The sequence below is a fragment of the Tachypleus tridentatus genome, chromosome 4 (genome assembly GCF_004210375.1).
Source record: "Tachypleus tridentatus isolate NWPU-2018 chromosome 4, ASM421037v1, whole genome shotgun sequence".
Classification (NCBI taxonomy): Eukaryota; Metazoa; Arthropoda; class Merostomata; order Xiphosura; family Limulidae; genus Tachypleus; species Tachypleus tridentatus.
In genome coordinates, this window is record NC_134828.1 from 104,620,814 (window position 1) to 104,647,204 (window position 26,391).

General features: G+C 31.1%; 1 protein-coding gene across 50 annotated transcripts in view; it reads right to left on the minus strand.

The window, feature by feature from the left end:
• Positions 1–26,391, minus strand: part of LOC143249819 (inositol hexakisphosphate and diphosphoinositol-pentakisphosphate kinase-like) — a 153,197-nt gene that overhangs the window by 118,457 nt on the left and 8,349 nt on the right. For 34 of the 50 annotated variants that reach the window (XR_013027961.1, XR_013027962.1, XM_076500316.1 and 31 more), the window contains 5 exons: positions 18,761–18,934; positions 17,871–18,016; positions 8,260–8,345; positions 3,853–4,007; positions 2,668–2,769 (listed from right to left, as the gene is read on the minus strand). Coding sequence is in view for 48 of the 50 variants with exons in the window: in XM_076500316.1 (XP_076356431.1) it covers positions 2,668–2,769; positions 3,853–4,007; positions 8,260–8,345; positions 17,871–18,016; positions 18,761–18,934 (663 nt within the window). In the remaining 2 variants the exon portion in view is untranslated. Of the gene's footprint in view, positions 1–2,667; positions 2,770–3,852; positions 4,008–8,259; positions 8,346–17,870; positions 18,017–18,760; positions 18,935–24,382; positions 24,466–26,391 lie in introns of all 50 variants that reach the window. The other 16 variants (XM_076500338.1, XM_076500328.1, XM_076500343.1 and 13 more) reach the window with 1 other exon arrangement.

Below are 26,391 nucleotides of genomic sequence, written 5' to 3' on the forward strand. Positions count from 1 at the left end.
TTGGGACAAGAAGGTTGCACATGAAGAGTCTCAACCATTCTTCATGTCAAACCATGAATATGATGTTCAAAAGTGCACTCTATACAACAAGACAAAAGTATAGGTCTGACACCATGCCAAAAGGAAAGGCTCAGAACTAATAATCTTAATTGTCATGTATAGGCTGAAGTCAAAACTGGGATGTCTGGAAGATAGGAATATGAAGATAAACATCAGAGACATCGATCTTGGTCATCTAGACCAACAGAGGGTGGGAGGAGTCATCACAGTAAACTAAGATCAAGAAACTAATGGAGACAGGACTGAAAAACAGTTGGATGCCAACCCTCTGTGTACTGGGGAGTGATGATTAGACAAAAACAAAATCCTGGAGAAGGGTGAAAACCTTTGGACAGCATCCTTGGTCAAAAGGGTTGACAGTTTTGGAGAGATGCTGGCAGGATGAAAGAAACAAGAGGAATGAGATGGAAAACAGGGAGCAGAAAAGACATGAAACAGAAAAGGAATAGCCTGGAAGAGATGGAAAATAAGGGTAGCTAAGGAAAAATGTTGGCAAATAACCTCAGCCCATACCTACAAAGACCATAAACTCATTGGTGAAGGAAAGAAATGAGGGAAAGATCCTTGAAATAAAAGAGGGAAAGATACCCAAACAAGAAGGGCATCCTCCACAACATATTTCAGTAATAGATTAACCTAGTGAGAATGGAGAAGGCTGAGGAAGAACTCATCAGTTTACAAAACATAAGGGTAAGAATGTTCACTGACAGCCATTAAGAGGAACAGTGGAGTGCTTCTAAAATGAGACTGATAGAGGATAAAAAAAAAACAGTACATGGGAAAGGCAAAGGCAAGAAAACTGAGCCTGAGAATGACTAATAGAGGGTAAAACCCCAAACCTCAGGAAACCACCAGAGCCTGAAAAATCAACAAAGATGAGGCATACCAGAACAAGTCTGAAGTTGAGACAAAAAACTTTCAACATGGACTTGCATGTGGTGGAAGGAGCAAAAACAACATTCTGAAGAAAGTAAAGTAAATAATGACAATAAATATGATGAAGGAAAAGAAGGTAACATACCTGAGAAGAAAATTCACAGAAGGACACAGAATATTGAGGTAAATTCATGTCTGCACTGGAAAAAAAGAACTGTTTGCAAATTTAGGTGACTGAAAAAGACTGCTTAAAACCAATGTCCAAGGAAATATAAAAGAAGAGAGAAGTTCACATCATGGTCTGGAAAAGGCCCAGATCACATGCAATATTCCACCACCTGCCGCACAGTCCTGTCTCCTGACAGACAAAGAAGCACTTGATGCCATTATGGTAGTCTTTATAATGTTCTGCACTAGAATGTATGAAAATGACTAACTTTGTGTAATTCGTGTTATAGCAAATGACAGCCACAAATATGCAGATGCAAAATTGTTTAAAAAAATTGTCCAATAGTTAGTTTAGTACATACTTCAATTGATCATTAATATTGAAAAATCTCACATGAGCAAAACAAAAAAACATCTTAATGTGTGGGCTGTATAAAGAAGTGATGATTTAATAATATAATATGAACAGCAAAAGAGAGCTGTGCTAGGAGATGGTATCAATCCCCTATTGTTTGCAAGTTACTGGATATACAACACAGCAATATCATTGGAAACATGCAAGATTAGGTGGGAGCCTCAAGGCTGATAAACAAGAAAAAAAGATTGCATAAAGAGGGCAGCACTGAATAAGAAAAGCTCGATGTGATTGGAGGTTATGTATCACATCAGAAGAACTATTAAAAAGTAATGAAAAAATGAATTTTAATTTTTTTTACATATAAGAAAATAATAAAAATACAATTAACTATACTCATTACCAGGTTAATTTTTTTGGTTTTCTTCTAAGTAATTAGCTCATTCTGATTAAAAGTTAATAATAATATCATATAACTAAACAAGCACTATATAATTTTAATGTCTGAAATAACTTTCGTCCTTATTATAGTAAGAAAATAGATTATTTTAAATTAAATATTCAGTGGAGATTTGGAATGAGCTGAAACACTATTTAAACTACATAAAAATTATTATTTGTAGAAAACAAACTGTAATCCACAGAATAATGTGCTTGTGATAAGACCACTTAATCAAATCTGAGTTGTGAATGGACCACTCACAGCACATCTGTCAGGGTGACCAAATACTTGAATTCAAGTTAAAACCAAAGATATTTTATTTTATTCTGAATATTTGGTAACACAACACATGCCAATTCATACATACCATTCACTAATTTTTTTCACAGTTGTAAAAAATAAATAAATCATGCCCCGTTTTTGTTTACTCTTTTCAGATAAATAATTTATGTGAAAAAACATTTTTGAGCTATATTTGAATTTTAATGAGCAATGATCAATGAGTGTGAGAGAAAAAATGAATTGTTCAGACAATTTTTGATAAATGAAAGTGGCTTAACTTTGAAATGTTTTGGTTTATCAAACTTTGAATTTTTCAGGAAAGTTTTGATAATGTATAATGCAAAGATGCACTGCAACACACAATTTCAGTTGTTATTGAAGGTGTTTCTGTATGGTATACCAATTATATTACAGAATAAGTTCATAGCAATGCTACATTTCTTATTACTTTCACACAACAGAATTAAATTATCATAAGCCCTACCTTTACATCAGTTCCATCTGTAGGAATAAATTCTTCATAAATAAAGGATCCAGTTTTCCTTACTCTGCTTTCCGGAGAATAAACACTACTGCGGCTACCGATCTAAGAAATAAACAGATATAAGCTGTGTGTTTAAAATGTTATAACTCTTTCCTTCAATACAAAACTCACTAACTGATTACAAACAAAACTAATGTATATTATATATTTACAGATACAAATGTCATATCATATATTAAATATAGAAGTCCTGACTTGGGTTGAAAATTAAATAGAAAAGATAAAACTAATTTTATATTTCTTAGAACTGTTTCCTATGTTCTTGCAAAGAATATTTAAACAAATTTCTAACATTTCCAGTTTTGAAGTGTCATTAAAAATCTGTTCCTAAAAAAATGTTCTTACACAAACCTATATATAAATATGCTGTGTATATAGGACTTCTACTGTCCAATATAAGAAGTTATTCTTTGCAAGTTTTCTAGTGTTTTAACCATATGCAGAAACTCCTGTTTGTGTGTGTGTGTGTGTGTGTGTGTGTGTGTGTGTGTGTGTGTGTGAAATATCTTTAACCTGGTTTTCATATTTTTCAAATATGTGTGCAAGAATGTTAACATACAACTTAAGTTTTTCTTATGGTGTAGTTTCAAATAATAAACACTAAACCTGCAAAATGTGCTTCAGAAATCTCCATCAATAATATTTATAAACAATTCTGAATAAATTTGGATTTTGTTACTGAATTTGAGTCTAACCAACAAAATAGCATTCCAAGCCATCCTCCTATGTTTAATAAAAATCAAAGTAAATTTTCTCATTTTGTCACTTGAATTCAAAACAGTTCAAGTGGGAACCATTTCAAGTTAAAAGAACCTTCAGATACATCACACCCAAATTTGTAACCAGAATTTTAAAAACAATGACTACACTTGTATGGCTTGGGAATATACATAAATATTTATATTTATAATGAAATTTTATATATAACAATTACAGATGAATTTTCAACATTCATCCTGAAACATAAACAGTACGAAATCAGAAATGGATAATACTTTACTTTGTAAAGCTTTGTCTGTATGTCCATAACCAAAGTTTCATGCTAAGAAATGAACATTTCAAACTGTTATAGTTTAAATCAATAAAGATTTGAAAACAAAAAGAGAAAAACAGAATAGGGCATACCTTTCTAAACAGTCTCTGACTCCCACCACCTGCAGATGTTGGGTAATAGATAAATATATTATGGTCCTCTGCAGAGACAGGTTTTTCCACAAATGGTTTGTTGAAAACAACTCCATTGACCTCCACATGATCTTCTGCTTCAATCAACTCTTTTTCTGAAAGTCAATTATTACCATTTTAGTTCAATGTTCTCACTTATGTTAAAACATTTCTTTTAACCCTATAACAGCTGGATTTGGTATCAGAAAGAAGATAATGTTCTTGCCATATGTGGTTGCAAAGATGAACCCAGTGAGTGAAATTAGTTGAAAGTTAACAAAGATGTTCCTAAGAGCACATGTAGTTTCAAAAATTTAAAATATTTTATGTAGTTATTTGCATTTGGATATAACAGTACACACCTACAAGGTGATCTTGATATGAAGAATTAAAATTACTATTTTAATTCATACAGTTTTCACACTTCATTTACGTAAACTCTAGAACCTTATAAATGAATATCAGAAGTTTTTTAAATTACAGTAAATATCTACATTTTAATTTCCATTGCCTTTACTGTATTACTAACCACCTATTGTCATCAACATACTTTGCAATGAAATACTTGAAACCTAAAAATGGAAGTACCTACATCCTGTAACAAATTTACCATTATACGTTTATTTTAGTACCTATGCTTGTTTCAGTATTGTTTTCCTTTCTGCATGTGACATACACTGTTGGTTATGTATTGCCTGTCCTCTAAATTTGTAGAAAATTCTCAAGAGTAAGAATCAACAATATACATTTTATGAAAATACAAGCTTATTCTCATTGGAGCAGTATTTGAGAATCTTGCCCAATGAATATAAAAGGTAGCCATCTCAACATGTGAAGACTAATAAAATATTGTTGATCACCTACACTCAGTATACAATAAGCCTCAGAAGCTATAATTGTCATCAATGTTTATTAATATAAAAACTACATATATTTGACCAGGAATGCTTATCGAGTTTCAAAATTACAAAATTATCAACTTCAGAGAATTAACTTCGGATGTTAGTATTTCTATGAGGACATTAGAAATTGTCATCAGTGAAAAACTTGCACATGCTTCAAGTCATCAAGAGAAGTGTGTCTGCATATCAACATAAAATAAATTCATTCTCTGTGAGCGTTGATAAATATTTGGTCCCAAAACCAGATAGAAGACTCAGTATTTTAAGTCTGTAAAACTCCCGTATATAAATTGTTACTTGTAATAACTGTTAGTATAAAATTGTTATTTGTATATTAAAACACATTTATGTTAAGAAAATTGTATCAATCTTGTTGGAAAATATCAAAAAATTTGATTCGCAGTAATATTTAACTAACATCTAAATTAAAACTACGATTTCTGACTGTTTGAAATTGTAATACATAATGTATGTAGCACAGTAAATCAGAGACTCATCCAAGATAACAATACCTTTAACTCTGTAAATCCACTAGTCTTAGTCTTTTTCTTATACTTGTAATTTCACATTTTTCTTTTTACTCAGTTTATTTTTAATTTTTCTTTAAAAAAGCTTAATCTTTTATAATTTATCTTTATATGTCAACTGATTTCCATAGGACTTTTAGAATTTATTTCAGCAGATTCTTCACAGATGCAAGATGCCTAAATAGATGGTAGGTAGAAGTGTTATCTTGTTCATAAGCTGTCACAAACCCAGAGATAAATTAAATATTATAATATGATTTTTTAAAGTACACATAATACATAATTAACTAAAGCATAAAAGTTAAGATTTAGATACAATTTAACTGTTTCTCTAACTACAGCATATTTAAATAAGAAACAATGATATAGATTGTAATTGATCAAGCAGACAACAATACTAATAGCAGTTACATGTAAATCTTGAGGAAAACTGTGCCAATTTCACATTAATTGTTGGGGGGAGTACAGTGTAAACTGAGACCTTCTTAATGACTATATACACTTATGTCAATTAACTACAAGTACACGATAAATCTCAAGGCAAAATATAGAACGTGCGCACGGCAACCATCAAAGGTCAGAAAATTTATATCCATTTTCTGGAGAATGCAGCTGCAGATTTGAATGTCACATGTTAATAGTTCAAACATATACATTAGTGTCTAGATACTAATGTACATTGCCAGCTTATGTGGCTAAGAGTAAACTATTGCTCAAGTTGAGATTCTTCATAGTATGAGATCATGTGACACAAAACTTGCAGTTTAAGTTAGTTTGTTTATTTAATATTTACTTACGAATCTTAAATACTATAAACATTTAAACTATACATTATAATATTAATATCACTGACATATATAGATAATAAAATGGTTTAATTAAATGTTGAATGCAACACAGTACCATACACAGAAAGGATTTAAAAAATGGTGACATGTGACAAAGGGTTAATGAGTATGAAATAACCTTATTTTTAAAATAATGTTCTATTATGATTTATCACTAATACTGTACTTAGATAAGCATTGTGAATACACATATTGTACTTACCAAACGTTTCTCAATATTTGATATGTAAACTCACATTCCAATGTTGACATGCAGTTAAACCCATGCATACAAAATGGAGCACAGTGTTCATGTCAAACTTTATTTGCACAGTCACATTTAAAATTTAATTATATTTGTTATCAATCTATATCAGTAAGCTTGACATCTCAATGCAGTTGATAACTAAAAGTTTAATGTTACTTAAATTTTAATTTCCTTAAGTTTCAAACAAAATATTTAAATAAATCCTCATGTTAATTTCTCTGTACTGTATAATTCACTCTGAATCAATTGTTTTAGGTTTTATTTTCTACTATTATAATGTTGATTTTCTGAATATGTTTGTTTTTTGTTTAGTTTTTTTAATTTTGCACAAAGCTGCACTAGCTGTCCCTAATTTAGCAGTATAAAACTAGAGGGAAGGCAGCTAGTCATCACCACCCACTGCCAACTCTTGGGCTACTCTTTTATCAACAAATAGTGGGACTGACCATCACATTATAATGCCCCCATGGATAAAAAGGCGAGCATATTTGGTGCTATGGGGATTTGAGCCCGCAACCCTCAGGTTACGAGTCGAATGCCTTAACCCATCTAGCCATGCCAGGTCCGATTTTCTGAGTGTTCCACTAATATTATTAAAGATACTTGCAAACTAGAATATAAAATTTTAGTCTTTAACTTTCTTTTTCTAGTAATATATAAAAAAAAAGCCCCATCTCTTCCTGTCTTTCCAAAAATATCAGAACTTCTCTCTGACACTTGCTGTTGGATTTTTTATAATCAATAGTAACATAATCAGTGGATGTGTATTCTAATGGATAGTATTACAGAACTGTGTAAATGATATTGTCTTATTTTATTCTGAAAAAAATCTGGTAAAGTTGATAAAATTCTTTTCAACATATTACAAGTGTTATGCCTGTGAAGCACTGTCATTTAGAACACTCACTGATGTGTGTGTGTGTGTGTGTGTGTTTTATCAATGAATATTAATTTTCACTGTGGTTTGTCTACAAGCTCATTTAAAGTGTGAAAAATTAAGATTAAACAATCTATTATCATCAATATTATTAATCTACTGTAACACTACTTTTTAACTTTTTTTTGTACAGACTTAGACATTTTAACCAACCTTGTAACTACCAGGTAATCTAAAAGTATTTATACTATAACTATTACTTTGGTAAACATATCTTCACAAAATTTGGCAAGCTTTGTGTAAACATTACATATGTTTGTACATAAAAAAAAAAAGATTTTTTATGTATATAGGTTTACCAAAGAATTGTCCAAGAATATAGGAACCAGAGCACTGAATAGTCCTAGCACAAGGTGATTTTCATGAAAAGATGAAAAATATTCTTTTATTCATCTTACAGTTTTCAGTTTAATTGTAAGAGCACTATTCCTTGTTAGTTATAAGTTATACCAGCAGTCCCTCCTAAAAAAAAGAGGTCACATGGTAGGTCAAAATTACCAAGCATGTGTTAATATGAGGTGAAGGAACAGTAACCATTGCACCAAACTGAATAAGTAGTTATCAACACAAAACTAAAAAGTGAAAAAAGAACTCAAAATTATCTAAGAATTAAATTAATTGAAAACAAAATAAAACCTTTAACAAATCAACAAGTACCTTGGTCAGCTAAAACTAACAACATTCAAAACTTTAAGCCCTAAGTTTACCTTAATTATTACACCATGAAATTAAACTTTTACAGCAAAAAATATCTGAAAATAATCTAACATGGTTTCTTTTGCTCATAAATAAAAATGTTCCACATTAATTCAACAATTAAAATTAACCATAAAGTATAATTTGCTGTTATTTTAGCTTAAAACTTGTAATAAACCATCTCTGTTTCACTGACTACAATTACACTCACCTGTTGAATTAGGAGAATCTCTATCAAGAACTGCAAACCTAGGTAACTCAATTCCTGCTTTAGCTATAATACTGTAAACCTTACGTCTGTGAGAAAAGGCAGGAATGAAACAATGAATACACTTCCTTATAAAATGTTTTGCAAATATCAAATTATTCTGACTATAAAAAATAAAATACACTGAATTTTTCAGAGTAACCAAACACACAGGTTTATTACTTCAAATAACTTCATTGTTCTTATCTATTAATTAGAAGCATAATACAACATAACAGTTTACACAGAAAAAATCCAGGAATGTTTCTAGAATCTATCATTTTCAAGGATATTATTTACCAATTTTAACCAAATATTTAATTGAGTAAAAATTCACCACTAATGTTTTATTTTATTTCATTAAAAAACAGTTGTATAAAACATTACAGCAATAACAGTAACATGAATTATCAAAAACAATATTTATTCAAACAAAACAAAAATACTATGAAGTAGTTATTAAAAGAAATTCAAAATGATCATGCATTACCAAACAAAGCATTAATGATTTGTTAATAACAGATGTTAAAGTCTTATATCTTTCTCCAAATACTGTGCTTTTGCCAGAGCTAAGCTCCTGTCCCATGTATTTAAACCCAAATAATATTTATTTCACAAATTATTTCAGCTTGATTACTGGACAAGTCACTCCATACTTGATTAGCTGCTGAACTTACACTACAACATGTCACCATATAAAACAAGCCAACAAACATATTCACAACAGACACTGTTCTCATATTGGTGATTTACACACACAATTTTAATCCATTACTTTTAAACATTTTCTTTAGTTTATTATTTCCATTCTACCTAACAAAGAGCTTTTCAAAGAACAGTAAACCTTATTGGTTAATAAAACATTTATATTTCAACACAATGTTTAGCTTGCAAGTTTTCTTGTACAATAAATACATACCCACATTTAACCAATATCTCACACAATACTTATTCTGAGTAAATTTATTTACTGTAAAGGGTGTTGTTATTTGTATCTAGCTATCATTATTACAAGTAAAACCACAAACTAACTTTTTTACGACTTTCATTTTAGACCTGAAAGAAAAGTTTGAAGAACACAAAGAAACAAAACAATATATTGATAACATAAATCACTATACTGTATCTACAAAATGACTTTCCCTAACAAAGGAAAAAAGTTTAAAAATATTTAGTAAGTGGGTCCAAAACGTTACTTAAGATATCTTGGCCTAGATCAATAACAAATAATGACTATTTCATGCATGGAAGTTAGGCCTATAGCACACACACACAATATTATTGCCATATGGACCTTCATTTTCCCCTCTGTTTTTATGATCATATTTTAGGTATTAGAATTACATTAAGTCAGTGTGTATTTCCCATTTCCTTTATCACATTTTCTTGAGATTACTTTTTGTGAAACTGAGATAAGTGCACTAAGTTTCTCAGTAATTTGAACAGCAGCAAACTGTGCCAAGCAATCCAGATTAATAATGAAACACATCAGGACATTAACAAATATATTTGGGTTTTTTGCAATATGGAGAGCAAAAGGTCAGTTTGATAAAAAATAACAAGCCTTTGTTGTACTACTACAAATCTCACTTTCAGAGCACCAATAGAAATGGTTAGGTAGTTGAACAAAGATCACTTTCAAATACCCTTCACAGTTATTGCTGTTCCACAAGATTGGCTTTTATGCCAGATGACCATTGGTGAGAATTTCTCTAACCAACTGCCATGAAAGAGTCAATGTTCAAGAGTGCCAAGAACATTCTGAGTGGTAAATAACGTTAGACAGATGTCTTGTTTGCAGATAAATTCCATGCATAGCCATACACAAGATGAGTAAGAACCTGTAGTGGCTAGAATTGGATTAAACTCCAATTTTTAGAAAATGACATGCATGTGAGGGAAGAAACCTAATGGTCCTAGCAGATAAATACTGATAGCCACACTGACCTCTATGTGCTACAAGATGGTATTATAAGTGCTGTATGGTTATAGAGACAGTTTTAATCCACTGTGTTGGTCATAGTTCCTGTACATTCTGAGGAGGGTGCTGGTGTTCACAAACATGCCTCGACAACATATCTCAACAATGTTCAATCGGATTTGAATCTGGAGATCTTGTGGGCCACTTAAAAGTCTCTCTTCCTTCCATGTCAAGGAAGTCCATACACAGTCTGGCGACATGGGCTCGTGCGTCAACCTGCATGAAAATGAACCCATCGCCAACAGCACTAGCAAAAGGCCTTGCAATGAGTTTTAGAAATTTGTCTCTATATCGTTGTGCATTCAGAGCACTCCTGTCGAGTATGAGTAAGTCCGTGCAGCCACCCAAGCATATACCTGCCCAGACCATTACAGAACCTCCTCCATGAGCATCAAATTACACAATGTTACAGGTGGAAAAGTGCTCTCCTCTGCATCTCGACACTCTTACACGTTCATCATCACAAGATACAGTGAACCTGCTCTCGTCTGTCCACAGTACGGTGGCCTACTGATGACAAACTTCCCAATCCAGTTGCTGATGAGCAAACTCCAACCTGGCTACACAGTGTTGCACTGTCAGAATAATGCCTCTTGCAGGCTGTCTGGCTGTAAGGCATCCTTCATGCAAATGATTGTAAACTGTTTGGATCGACACATGGGTTCCAGTGGAATGCTAAAGATCATTTCGTAGTGACCGAGCCATAGCTAACTTGTCCCACAGAGCAGTAGTCAAGATGTATTGGTCCTCTCTGGCTATTGTGCAGCAATGATGACCTTGACTTGCTTTCCTGCCATTAGAGTTTGTTTTCTGGTAGCGTTGCCAAAATCGATTGATGACGCTTCGTGACATACCAATGCACTGTGCCCTCCTCCTTTAAGTCTGGCTATCCTCCAGCATCTGGACTGCTCTGGCCACCTAGTGCTCTGTCAGATGGCATCTGACTGCTTCAGTACATAAGATAAAGGTTCACACTGACAAATGTAGCCACAAAAGATCCATGCTAGTGTCTTTTTTTGAGAATTAATGAGGAATGAATAGTTTCACATAATAGCCTTACATAGGGTACCTTGAACTGAATTCTCCTTGAGTGAGGTGAGTTTCGTTTGAGTTACTTCAAACTTCACTTGCAAGCTTAAAAAATACACTTGTAAATGAATGGATATGTTTTTCATACATAAATTTTGTTATGACAAAATATACTAAAATATGTGCTTGTTCCTTTAATTTTTTTGAGCAGTGTATATATGTTTGAGTGGTTAGAAATCCCCTGGAGAAAGAGTACTGGAAAAAACACCCAAAGAATATAAATCCAAATGAATATCTTTAAGATGTCTAGAAAGATGCTTGGTAGCCTTTATTAAACTATAATTAAAAAAACAACAACAAGTGCTATTGATGAATTTATTTTAAGCATGCTATGTCAATGTACAAAGCACCCAAGGTAATCCTATGCCTTATTACAAGTTTTTTTGATTGCTTAGTTAGCTGCAAAGACTATAGTACTAGATGAGTCTTTGTGGACACTGACTATATTTGCAAATCAGATCACATAACTAGTTATTTGGTGCTTATTTAGCATAAAAATAAATTTATGAGTGTCTTTGTCATTTCTTAAAAATGAGTTGTGCCTTGTCATAACTAGATCACTATGAAATAATTATCCTTTAATGATTTTAAGCAACATAAAAATGGTCTTACCTGAAACTGAGAGTCTTTTGATATAAAAGACTAGCCTGCTAGTGGATGAAAGGAAGCAGAGAATATCAAAAGGAGGTAGAACATTTTTAAAAACATTTTAAATTTCCTTTAAGAATGGCTGAAGCACAAGTTCTAAAAATTATTCTAACAGAAGCCTGGGAGAAAATGGAAAGTCAATTTTTCATTCCTGAACAGTTTGATCCACATAAGCTGCAACACTAAAGAAAGAGTCCCAATATAATTCAATGTTTCAGCCTCTTCAAAATGACCAAAATATAATCTAGAAGGGTCTTATAAAATAAAAGCAAGTTTTATTACAGGGGCAGAATCACCAATTTGTAAATGACAAACAATTAAAAGAATGAGAATGGAAAATTGATGACAAAAATTCATTCCGAATTCCACATGTGAAGAACAATGCATAAATATGGTTAATTGAAAAGGTATCAGACAAAACACAGTGAAAGTGGTCTAAAAGGAACTTGCCACACCATAGCTTCCCAAAATTCTCACGCATAAAACAAGAGGATAGTCATAGGAACAGTTAGCAAGAATCCCATATTGAAAAGATGATGAGGGGTTGTAAAGAAATACATTTAAAATATGTGCTCTTTTCTGAGCTTACTGTGACAGAAAGGGAAAAACAGATGGACAGGTGAAGAGTAAGTGAAAGTAACACTAGATGAGTGACCATATCCATCTCCAGCAAGGAATACTCTTCACCGAGTATTGATGGTTGTTCAGAAAGGTTCATTCAAATAAACTTCCTTCCTGTAGGTGTAATGTGTAAGCCTCTCATTTTGTACCAGCAAGTTAGGCAGTGTATCATACAGTATGTGAAAAATATGTAAAAACTTACAAAAATATGCAGATTCAAGGATAAATCATGTCAGACCTGTATCTCAAAGAGAACAAGACCCATCTGCTTGGTCACAACAATTAGAAATTGTCTGTTTCTTAGTACTGTGAATTACCACTGTATTACTCAGTCACATACCAACTGGATTTTATCAATCTGAAACAAAATTATCAATTTTAACCCCTCCAGTAGCTTGTTACTGGAAAAAAAAAAGTTTTTTTCATACTTCACTGTAAGAGACTGAGAAGGAGGATTTAAAATAGGGAAGAATACCAAATAGATATTAGGGACTAAATAGAAATATCTTTTTGCACCAGGTTACTCACTAAGAGACTGAGCAATGGGTTGTTACAAATAAGGACAACAGGAGCTATCTTACTGGTGAATGATTTAAACACTTCTGTTTTTTTCCCTGTGTGGGTTGGAACTCCTCATGAAAACTATGAGAAAGAGACAAATGGAATTTCTAGGACACATCTGTAGGAAGAATGGGATAGAGAAACAGATGCTATGTGGAAAAATAGAAGGGAGGAAAAGCAGAGGGTGTCAAAGAACTAAATATATCGACAGCCTCAATAACTATGTCACCAAAAACTCAATGAGCAACATCGAGTTGATAAGGAGGATTGACAACAGAGAAGTCTGGCATGCCATGGTCGTCGATGTCTGCCGCAGGTTTGACACAAGAAGAAGAAGGTTGGAACTAATAAAATATAATATTGCCAAAGTAATTTTACAGAAACTACCATTAAAACAGCAAGCACTAAGTAGAGGCACATGGAATTAATGCTGTATTTTACCTAAGTGCAGTGTTTAAGGACAGAAGAATTCCCTATGAGGAGTGAAAGTTAAACCTGTTGCATCAAGAAATTATTAGTAACTCTTTTTCCTTAAAGTTTTGAAACATTTTTTTGATAACAGCAACTGTAAAAAGATAAAACCACAATATGATGCAAATATGTGACATTAGGTGTCTTGTCATCCACAACACCAACTGCAAAGATTTCAATCAACTAGGGTATGTTGACAATCAGAGAAAAGAGAATTGGTGACATGGGAAATGAAGTCAAGGAGATGAAAAGTGTCATTTCACATACAAAAACAGGCAAACAAGATAAGTTGCTTAATGCATTCATCCAAAGATCAATTTCAAAAAGTAAATGGTCCCATAGCAGGAAATGATGATTTTGATTCCTTTAACTCTCTTAGCATGAGGTCAATCAAATTTACCATCTGCATAATAATTTTTTACCTGTTATAGTTTCCATAATATAACTTCAAATAGAGTGTGCGTATCTTCACAAAATTTGGTATACCTTCAGTAAACATTACAAATCTTTTGTAAACAAAAAAATCATATTCAATAAGATATTTTACTAAATATTTCACTGTGAAAATAGTCTTTTTTAATTAATCCAAAGGCATAGTGATTTTTCATGTTAAAATTAAAAATACTTTTTCATCTTGAACACTTCACATTTCATTTGCATAATCTCTAAACCCTCTTAAAATTAAATTTCACACCTTTTTTTCTCAATAATACTTTGTATTTTATCTGTAACTTTTTCTACCTTAATGCTATACAGGGTTGGTCAATTTGACCAACTTGGTAACCACTAAAAAGAAATCTAAATTCAAACTTTTTTCCTTTCTAAAATGACTTCAAATTGTAACATTGAAGTACATTTGTTTATCCTTAATAGCTTTATACTTTTAACAGTATAGATCTTTCTATATCTAAATTTCATAGTTTTATTGCCTTGGAACTACATATTCATGACATTATAAGTTGTAAACCACTTTGTGGGTGTGTAACTCAAATGATACTGTCAAATTACATTATACACAAGCTACTTATGACCTACTTCTGAATGTCTTTTGTGAAAAATTATTATTCTTTATTTTACCTTACCTACTCTAAAAAAGTTTCATATTTTTATATTTGAGTCACTTTCATAATATTAAATAAAGAATAGACATGAAAAAAAAGAAATAAAAAGTCATTACCAGGGTTTTCTTTTTTATGCTCTCAACATCTGTTGACAGCATTTTTCTCTAACCCTTTTTAAACTAACTTTTTAATTGAATTAAATAACACAACAAAGATCACAGAATAACCACATACAAAGAACAGACAATATCCCATAACCAGTTTGTCTGGCTTTCTAGCTACATGATAAAAGAGGTTAAAAATTCAGCTATACTTAGTGTGTTTCCCATGGGAATAGTTTGAAATGAAAGCACAATTGAGAATTTTCCATATAGATGTAATGTAATATAATACACCACTTTATAACAGTATAACCTCTGTGGTAGTTATATAAAATATAGTATTAAAAATCAGAGATAACTATTGTCAATTTATGAAAGAGAGAATGTGACAGGTGGGCATGGCAAGAGAAGTCTGATTTTCTATGTGATGGCTCTGTAACTTAATTAAATTAAAGGCTATAAAAATTATACTTTGCTTGAGCAATGGTGACATTATAATAACTAATTTACATTGAATTTCATACTCCTTGGGGGACTGATATATAAATATGTAATGATAAAGTTAAACCTGTTGCATCAAGAAATTATTAATAACACTTTTTCCTTGTTTTAAAACATTTTTTGAGAACAGCAACTGTAAAAAGACAAAACCACAATATGATGCAAATATGTGACATTAGGTGTCTTGTCATTCACAACACCAACTGCAAAGATTTCAACTAGGGTATGTTGACAATCAGAGATAAGAGAATTGGTGACACGGGTATTAATGCTCGGGAGAAAATGTTACAATTCACCTACTAGGATAAATTCAGGATTTTTTCAATGTTGCTGAATAAAATTAAGACTTAAAACATATATATAATTAATATTTGAATTATGTCACATTTTTATGCCAAATTTATTCATATATTAAGATAAAGTAATTTAATTAAATTTTGAACATAACTCACTAAAACCTTGTGACACGCACAGAAAAAGATATTCAGAGAAAGTATTAATAGGACCTGTGCAAGTTTTGTAATATCAAACTGCCTGCACAGGCCAAAGATGATAATTTGTGTCTTAACTATCATACAGAGAAGAAATGAAAGGGGGGGAGCGACTGAAGGAAAAATTCTATCATCCTCCCATGCAGCCTAAGTCTTAGGAATTACCAGACAAAAGAATGATGAATGTCCAAGGCTGACATAAAGGAAGTTACCAAATGTATTCTCAAGATGGTTAGTATGGGTATTAAAACTGTAATTAAAATAAAATACAGAAAAATGTTTTGACCTTCTTAGGTCATCTTCAGGTTAATCAAGAGGTTAACAACTCTTTGTTAAGAACTTGAGAATACATTTTTACTTCAAGTGGGTTTTTTTATTATCATAGAGCCACCAAATGGTACAGGATCCTAGATTGCCAAGACAAAAAAATAAATTAATAACTGCTGGCTAATATGAGACAATGAGAGGGATTCAGTCTCTAACCTGCTGCACTCTGGGAAGAGGTCACAGAAGTTAGACCACTTCTGACTCTAATTGGCCACTGCAAGAGTTACAGAGTCCAAGACTGGTGACCAAAGAGTGGAAGCACAGTGTTGACAGAAGTCACAAAGGCATGAATCAGAGGACTCTCACATGAAAAAATCTGTTGAAACACATGCTGATGTAAATGAAGACTGTTAGAAAGATCTGGTTTGAATGAAATAGATGATCTGGCTATATCTCTAAGAATATGACAGGTTAATAACCAGAAATAGTGGTTTCATGGGCCCAAAAAAGTTCTCACTTTAGAATTGTTTCCCTGTTGACTGACGTAAAAAATGATAGTGGATATTTTTTTTTTAAAATAAATCATGGCAAGACATCCAGACAAAAATGGAAGAAGATTGTGGCAGGTCCATTGAACTACCAGCATCTTACAGACATTGATATAAAGAAACTGCTCCTCCACAGACCAAACAACTAAAGCAATGAAATGGTGCAAGTCTGAGTGAGATAGGGGAAGAAAGATGCTCTAATTCATGTAAGAATGATCAAGCCATCATGATGATAAGAGGTGAAGAGATGGAAGGAGAGACATGAAAAAGCCAGTGGATCTCTGGTACTTATTCTACTTATCTGTCATACTGTAAACGTAAAGAAATGCAACTTTGTGGGACAAAGAACTTGAGAGAGGCTAGAATCCACAGAAGACAAAGAACCTCTCACACAGAAAGGGTATGACATACGAGAACTTCAATAGCTAAGACATCCCATGTCTTACAGGTGTGGAGGAGAAAACCGAGTCTGTCCAACAAAACAAGTTGATAAAAGTCTCTATATGAATGTAATGATCACAGCAGGGGATGCTTGCTAAGATGGGACAAGGAAGAGCCAATCAAAACAGAAGTAATGGAAATGTCAACCCAAAACTCTATCTTCCATGTAAAAACCCACAGAACACAGTTTAAACATACATGGATGTAGGTAACCCAAAAGGAAAGGCCTTAAACTGAAAAACCTGACTGTTGTAGATGAAACATAGGAAGCAACTGGCAGTCAAAGCTTGTAATTCACACAAAATGCCTGAATGGAACGTTGCAAAGTATAATCTTCCTGTTGGTAGACAGTCAGTCTATTCTTTAAGGTGTCATAGAAAGGCAGAAGGTGAGTAATGTCATTTAAATGTAAAATTAATAATAATAATAATAATACTTGTAATATTTTAAACATTGTAACCAAATATACCAATAAAACTATCCATAAAGAAGTATGATACATTACATAATTTACTATGAATAATTTCATCTATATCTTCACTTGATATTTTAGAAGTGATATTTTTACAGTTCAAGTTCAATTTATATTTTGACTCGATATCTTAGAAAGAAAACTTTTAGAATTTTAAAAACAAGAGCAAAGATTTTGGAACATCCAAGTGAAACTATGGTAGTACATTGATAAATATGAAGGAACTTTTAGAAAACTTCTTAGAAGAATTAAGCAAATTTCTCAAAAGTATTATTGTCAAGAGAACTAATGATCAGAATTCCTTTTTTATTGTTCAACTCACCTGTCTTGGATATCAAACTGCATGTACAAGTCATTGATGATGAAAGGGTTTCTCAATTTCACATAATCTATTACTTTGGAAAGAGGAAATCCTTTTGAATGAAAGGAAATTAAACAATCACAAAGTGGCCAGTTTTCTACTGGTTCCTGCAGATAAAAACATGCTTTAATAATTCTCTCAAAAATTCATCAACATTTAAGTTTACTTAATTAAAACTGCATTAACATCTAAAAAATACATACAAAAATATTTCAGTGAAGAAGCACAAAGCTATACATTGTTGGGGGGGGGATTTCTTATTTTCCCACCACAGATATCAAAACCCAAGTTTTAGCACTGCATGCTCTAACTTACTAATGAGCCACTGTGAAAGAAACAACTAAAAATTGTTGGTGTGTTTTATGAGGAAATACTAAGAATTCAGCCACGTTTTTTTTTTTCCTGGTGCTTCGCAACTATACACAAAACCTTTGAAATATTTATCATTACAACACAATATTTGGCAACACAATAAGAACCTCAAACTTTTGAACATTGCATTCTTGAGCTGCTATGCATATAAATTTTTAAACTGTTCACAGTTCACCAAAAGAATATCAGATTTAACTTACATAAATATATGTACAAATATAATCTATAATTATCCTGCACTTCATTTGAACCTACATTAAATTGTATATTAATACATAAAAATAACCTCACACACAATGTAAAATCTTCCACCTATGGAAGTATAAAACACTCCACACTACAATTAGTAGATTAAACTTGTTAAATTATTTTATATAAAACAGTACATACTGTCTAAAACTTCTAAATAAAATAGGACTTCTGTTTATATGACAAAGAACTTGGTATAATCTTATAGAATTAATGCATACAAAACCTACATTTATAATAATTTCTTCAGCAAATATTACTGTATGAATATATTCAAACTCTTCCAAACGAGTTAATATCTCCCCCATTGGTCTGGAGTACGACTTTTTAGCCATGGCACAAATTCCCACGACAACTTGTTTTCCTTCACTAAAATCATCGTAGTCAACAAAATCTTCCACATCCTAATTGTACAAGATAAAATTATATGAATACAAGACATATCTCAAGTAAGAATCATTGACAACATGTACACTTCTTTTATTCTCACAATTGCTGTATAGATTATCAACTGTGTAACATAGCATTTCACATATAATTGTACTTTATATAGAGCATCAACAATTTTAGTAATAAAGTGAATTTTTTTATCTTGTACACATAATGCTAAATATGAGTAAGAAAATAGTCTGCTGTCTGGTGGAGTAAAAATGACTGATATTTTGAAGATAAAAGTTATGAAAAAAAACATTTTGTAAGCAAGCCCAAATATATTATGTTTAGCATCCACCTGAAGCACAGATTTTATCGTGGCAAAAAATAAGCAAACAAAATTGATAATATTTATTGAAATCGTTGACAGAAATTAAAATAATAAATAGTGCCTCTACCATATTAGGGATAGGGATTGCTAACTTCAAGGGGTAAGTTTCATCTTACTTAACCCCAAATGGGAGTTCCTAATTTCCTTATTTTTATCTTTCCATGCTTATCTTTTTTTTATTTTAACTTGGGAGAACATTCACCTTCTCACAACTGCCTGCAGGCAGTGAAGGGTGATATAGATGTGAAATGTTGTTGGCTTGAGCACCCACATCTTGCTCTCCAAATTTCCAAGCTAATAGAGTCTTTCTTTTGCAAGACTAGTGAATTGGAGGTTAAGACTTATAAATGGTGTATCTCCACCACAACATGGGTCCTATTTCCACAGTCACTTCCAAAACCCAAGATTTAGCTTGTACCCTAGGCATTTTTTTAAAAAAATGCAGCATATTTTGTTTAATTTTCATGTGTTTTGTTTTTGCTTAAAACTTATTGTTACAATATATATATTATACACACACACATTATAATGAATTATTAAAATATTTGCAATATTACATAATATGACTGGATAATATTCTGTAATTAACCTATAAATATTAAACAAGTTAGAAAATGTTTGGAATTATTACCATTCCCTCTAATCTTTTAAGTGCATTGTTGTCACAGACAGTAGTCAAACAGATTAGTAAAGAGTTGACCAACAGAACTATGGAGAATACCTCATTCAACAGGGTATTCAAATAGCATTAGTAGGTAAATTGTGAACACAGCATGTATATTGATTTATTACAGCAACCACTACAAGTGTGAACAACCTAGTTCTTTTCAGGACAAAAATGTACACTGGCTATATGTTAATGTTACCTATAAACACTGTTACAGTTTCAGAAGTAAAACTAATCTAGTTACATTATCTGCAGCATTAATACTGGAATTACCAATTTCATGCTTTTTTCTTTTTACACACATGTTGACACTTAACAGAAATGTAACACTGACGCATATATAAAAGCCAATGATACACCATGCTATGATAAATCCTAATTTTTTAACAGTCAATACCTATTAGAGTTAGCTAGAGCTGGACACTTCAATTAATTAACCTCTTATCAATTTTCTTTAACCAGCAATTACATCAATGAATCCCATGCAAACTAAGAAATTAATAAAAATTACAATTAAACTGTTTAATAAAAATAAGTTTTTGATTATTAAAATTTATTTAAGGCAACCAGCTGGTAGCACTTGAAGCCAACTTTTATTTATTTATAGAATCATTTATCATTTGAAGTTGTTTACTGAAAGGTATTCAACTACGTGGCAGATGTTGGAAATGAGTTAAAAATAAGTTATTTTTCCTTTTCATAGCCTATGCTTATACTGTGAAACCAAAGTTATTTTTTATACAATCTATTATTATATTCCTGCACTAATTTCACTCAATGAATGTTACATACTTGGATTTGACTTACTGCTAAGGTTACAGAGCTGATATAAGATATAAAATTATTTCAGAACTACAACCCCGTGAGCTGTCTCACCCAATACAGAAAAACTACTCAGTTAAATACAAACTTCCACCTCTAATGGATAACCTACATATGGTACATGGAATACAGAAATCTACAAAGTATTGACCTCTTCTGCAGCTTTTGTTAATGTTAATATTTGTATATCTTTCTAATAGCTTACCAAATTTCAGCAAAACCAGAGGGAGTCAAGCTGGAGGAAATTAATATTTGTTCATTTACTTAAATATTTTTCTTTCGGAGGAGGAGGGATTCGTATTGATGCAAGTATCAGAACTTTAGTTTACAGATACAGTTTTTACCAACCCGAGAGTTTTGAAATGAAAATTCCAAATATAAGATATTTAAATATTTACAATGTCTCTTGTTAATATTTTAAATAATTAACTAAAATGAAGTGATGGGAGCTGATCAATAAATTGGATGAGAGTTTGGGTAGATGAAATATTAACATCAGGATGCAACTGATTTTCTTTTGTACAATACTGAGGTCATTTATTTGAAAACAAAATTATTTTTAACAATCACTTTCGTCATCTGGAAAAACCATTTCTCAGAGAATTTTTAATCTCTTGTCCAAAACGTAATTGCATATTATCATGTATTACAACCAATACCTGCTGGATGGCATTGGACATACCATTTGTTCTAAGCTAAACTGGATTTATACTGACTTACATATCAAACACAGGACAGGAGAAAAGCATTCCTATTTTTTACTGAAGATGCACAGAAATAATTATATATATAAATCCAGAAATGTAACATTTTTTTTTTATTGAGTATATTTTGTGCAGAAATAAAATAACAGATTATACAACAACTTTTATTTTGGTAATACATACAAGGTCAGGCTATCAAAAAGCAAAATAAAACCCCAGAAAGGAAGAGGTTAAAATGTTCCTCCATAATCATAAAATATTTTAAACTAAATTCACAAGTATGTAATATCTCAAAATACATTACTGTACATTCTACACATACAATAGTTATGTACAAACACATACACAGATGATGCTGATATAATACAAATGTTTTAGAAATAAACTTAGCAATTTTTGTATAACAAATACAGATTAATACACCAAACCCACACTACAAATCCTTCAGTCTTTAACATGGGAAAGAAAAAATAATCCTACTCAATTTACATTTCACAGAAAAGGAAAATACATGCTTCATAAAACTCAAAAGTATGTGGCAATTTATCACAAGTGAAAAGAATTAATAGCTAGTCAGATGCTTTAGATAATGAAAGATATGTAAAAACCACTGCAAAGTATTTGTAGGAATTTATAGTTGAAAAGAAAGGAAAGACTTATCAACTTAATGATGAAAAATTCCATATGCAGCTATGATTACAACATTACAACTTCCTTTATGACACATTTTCACTCCTTTTGATAAAACACAGCATGTCTTATGAGAACATTATATACTACACTAATTTTTTTTTATTTTACCACTGTGAAATAACAATGTTTTTATTCCTTATCAGAAGGCAAACTTCTAAGTTATTTGGAAGTTATGTGCATTGTGTAGTCACATTTCTATGAATACATCAGATCGAGTGATGAACAGAAAAAAAACAAACCAAATTGGTCCACACAATTTTAATGACACTTTGAATCTCGAGACAGTAAAAACAAAAATAAATAACACACTATTATTTATTGAACACAAATTATAATTATAATAGATACTCTTGTCAGTTTAATAAGATTAGTAACCTTCTGCATTAGTAAAATTGATTAGTTTACACACTGTGCAAGTTGAAGCCAAGATTATGAAAAGTGGGAGAAATGATTTAGCTATGTTAGAAACAGTATTTTCACATAATACAAAAACATGTCAGTAACAATTACATGCACAATATCTATGATAAATTAACTTTTGTTTACTAATTGTTGAGGGTTTGTAAGGTCATGACTTCTTGGCTAAAACCTCATTATGAACAATTACCATGTATCCTGGTTTCACCAATACTATAGACATAAATTCAATATATACACACCCATACATACATATATAAATACATACACAAGTGTAGTACAAATTTACAACCCTTTATGTTTTGTTAGAAAAGCATGAAATAAGCTAACTATCAAAATGAAAGAAATCATTCATTTCAGTTTGAATCAAAAGCATTAAAAAGTATTTATTTTGTGTTTTGAGAAATGCCAATTACAAAAGTGAACTAAAGCACTTGTAAAATTACACACATTAATGTCTGAAAAACAAGCTTTTCACCTTCTCTTTGCATTTTTAAAATGCATATAAAAATACATGTATTCTTAAATATTTTAATAACAATACATTCTATGAAAACGTTTACAACAATTTAAAAGAAACAACTCATTTTTTACAAGACACAGGATCACAAAGAAATATTGAAGCAAAAATAGAGTCGGCTAAAAACAGCCTCAACTCTTTAAATAAAAGTGAGATCTTTATCTGTTAGAATCTTTTTATAAAGGACTCATTCTGAAAAAACCTTTTACACTTTTAGTCAATGAGTTCTCTATATGTTAGTGAAGAGCTTTGATAAACTATCTTTCTAGCAGCATACAAGTATACAAGTATTGGATCAAATGGAGAGTATAAAACAATATGGTTTGAAATTTCACTAAACATTCAAACTAATGCTACCCAGTTTACATTCACAAAATGAAGAACAAAATTACAGATGAATAATTTGTCTTATAGTTTAATAAAAAAAAAACTGTAAGATAAATACACTTGCATTCCCAACACTTAATCCCAAAAAAGTATTTCTTTGTTAATATGTAATTGTTGTTTTTACATATTATCGTTATTTCATATGCTGCATAAATAAATTAAATTAAAAACAGTAAATTTTAAAATGTACAATTCAATAACCTGTCTAGCTAATAAAATTCAGCTGCATTAATAAAGGTTTACTTTGAAATTCACAGCCTTCCAATGAATTTACATATAATAAACAAGCACAGCTGTAAAAACTGTTGAGAAGCATGAAAACAGAAATTTAGTTAGTGAGAAATATATAAAGATGGTAAAGTTTAACCGTGACAGAGGTATACATTCATATATATAGTAACCACATAATAAAAGTTACCATGCAGGATACAGCCACAAAAAAAAAAAAAAAAAAAAGAAACTGAAAATACATTGTATGTACATACCACTTTCAGAGATTTTTGTGCTTTTAAAATGACAAAAAATTGCAAAGATAAAACTGACTCAAGTGTTTCTATTCTCTCTTTTCATTATGAGGGACAGAATGCTAATATTACAAGAGTTGATAAATCATACATTATACATACTGTATGTTTATTTTATAAAATTATTGGTGCTTACAGGTCTCACAGGACAAGTGCAAAATAGAACTACCATCAAAAGTAATAAAAGTATGTTTATTAATAGTTTATGATGATTAAATCTGAGATAATTCATATAACAACATGCATCTTCAACTCTAAACAATATGAATTTAGTCTTTTTAGCAGTGTATCATATACATATATGACAATAAGTAATTTTATACATTTTAAATTTCAAAAAATAAAACTTTAATACCATTTTCAAAATTATACGGGAGAGCAGGTTGAATGTAGCTGATCATTGAGCATGCACAAGGGCCACAACATAGTGTCTTATCACTGAAAGAAAAATTGCATGTCAATCACAAAAACCACATTCCATTAATATGAAATCAAAGGGAACTAAAATTTAAATTACCTATAAGCAAGTAACTTTTACTAACAAATTCAAACATTTAGTGTAATTAAAAAAACAGATAACATTACACTAAAGCAGTACTAAAAAATACATACCAATTTTTGATTAAAAAACCATTAGCCCATTATGAATATTCTATCTACATTTTGTATAAGGCTAACAATTTCAAATCAGTTAATATTCATTATATAATAAAAAACAATTCAAAACTAAACTTGCCTACAAAGTTTTATAATTCTACTTTGTTGACAAAGCCATTACACATGCAAAATCCAATTTTTTTTCTAAACAGCCACTCATAAAAACTTGTTCATTATATATGTGTACACACCAAAAATTACATTTAAAAATGTTCTTTAGACCATGTCAACTAAACTATATTTTGCATTATCAGTTTACATAAATTCTGTTTTTGCTGTTTTTGTGGTAAGATGGGTATCATAGTTCTGAAACAAAAAAGATTAGTTCCAAAACCTAGCTTTGATTCTTCATTTGTAATCTATACAAAATATCTAATATCATACATTTTAATTTCAGTAAATATGAGAGATCATAAAAATATACAAGTGTGTGTAAAGTTGGAAGGGCTCTAAATTAATCCTCAGTCAGGTACAAGACAGAATCTTAACAAAGAAAATGACCGAGTTTAAATGGGGAAACTAGTTGACTGGATTGTTGGGTAGTTTGACGAACAAAAGCAAAAGGTGTTAATAGAGTTCAGTAAAACTGGACTTCTGTTACTAGTAGAATGTCTCAGGAGTAAGAACTTATGCCTTTATTTTTCTTATTCACATGAACTTAATTAGATGAAGCATAATTAGTTTAATAGTAGAGCTTGCTATTTATCTCAATTAATGGATAACTTATGAGCATTTACTGGATAAATTGTTGTAATGCAAGTTAACTAAAATTAAATAAATTTCACATAAATAATCAACTTACATTTCCAATTATTCCAACTACCCAGTAACTGAAATTAGGATTCAATCAAATAATGTCACAAAAACAATCACCTAATGAAATGAGCATTTACAGCTGCTACTGTTTAGATTATTACATCTATCAAGTAATCAAACTATTACCATTATGACTTTTCACTATTATTATGTCCAGTTAATTCAAATTTGATCAGCTTAACCCACTAGTGCCACAGCTCATAACATTAATCAACAACACAAAATCAAGGTTTCAAATTATTACTACCTTTAGTCCTTCAAAGTATCAGAGTAACTGAAAGTTTCCATTGTATTTCAATTATTTAAACACTTTGAATAAAAGAAAAAGTGGTAATCTTCTCACAATAGGTAATGAAACCTAATATGTAACAAAGTTGTTTTTCACAAGTCAAATCATGTGAGAGTCACAGATTAAATGATTAGGAAAGTCCACTAATCAACCAACTATAGTAGTTTGCTGGTGATATTTAGTTCCTTGGGTATTTTCATGTGCATGGTGGACAAAACTCAAGAGCTCCAGAATGACTTGGTTCAGTTGATACATTTAAACACTGATATAATTCAAGTCCAATAACAGTCCACCATATATGTGAGAGTTTGTTACAGAAATGATAATCATTAACCTCCCTTTCTTTGGTTACATTTCATCCCACACTATTTAATAAAGTTATGTCAACAGCTGATAAGATGTTCTGGTATAATACACTGATGAAAGTACATAAAACTTGTATTCATTTTATTTTTGGGGAGAAAACAGACATTTGCATGTATACTGACTATGTTTTAATTATTGAACACAGAAAATACAAAATAATGACAAATTAATGATACAGCCACAGATTAGCAGAAATTCCCTATTAAGCACATGCACCTCAATGTAAAACTAAGAGT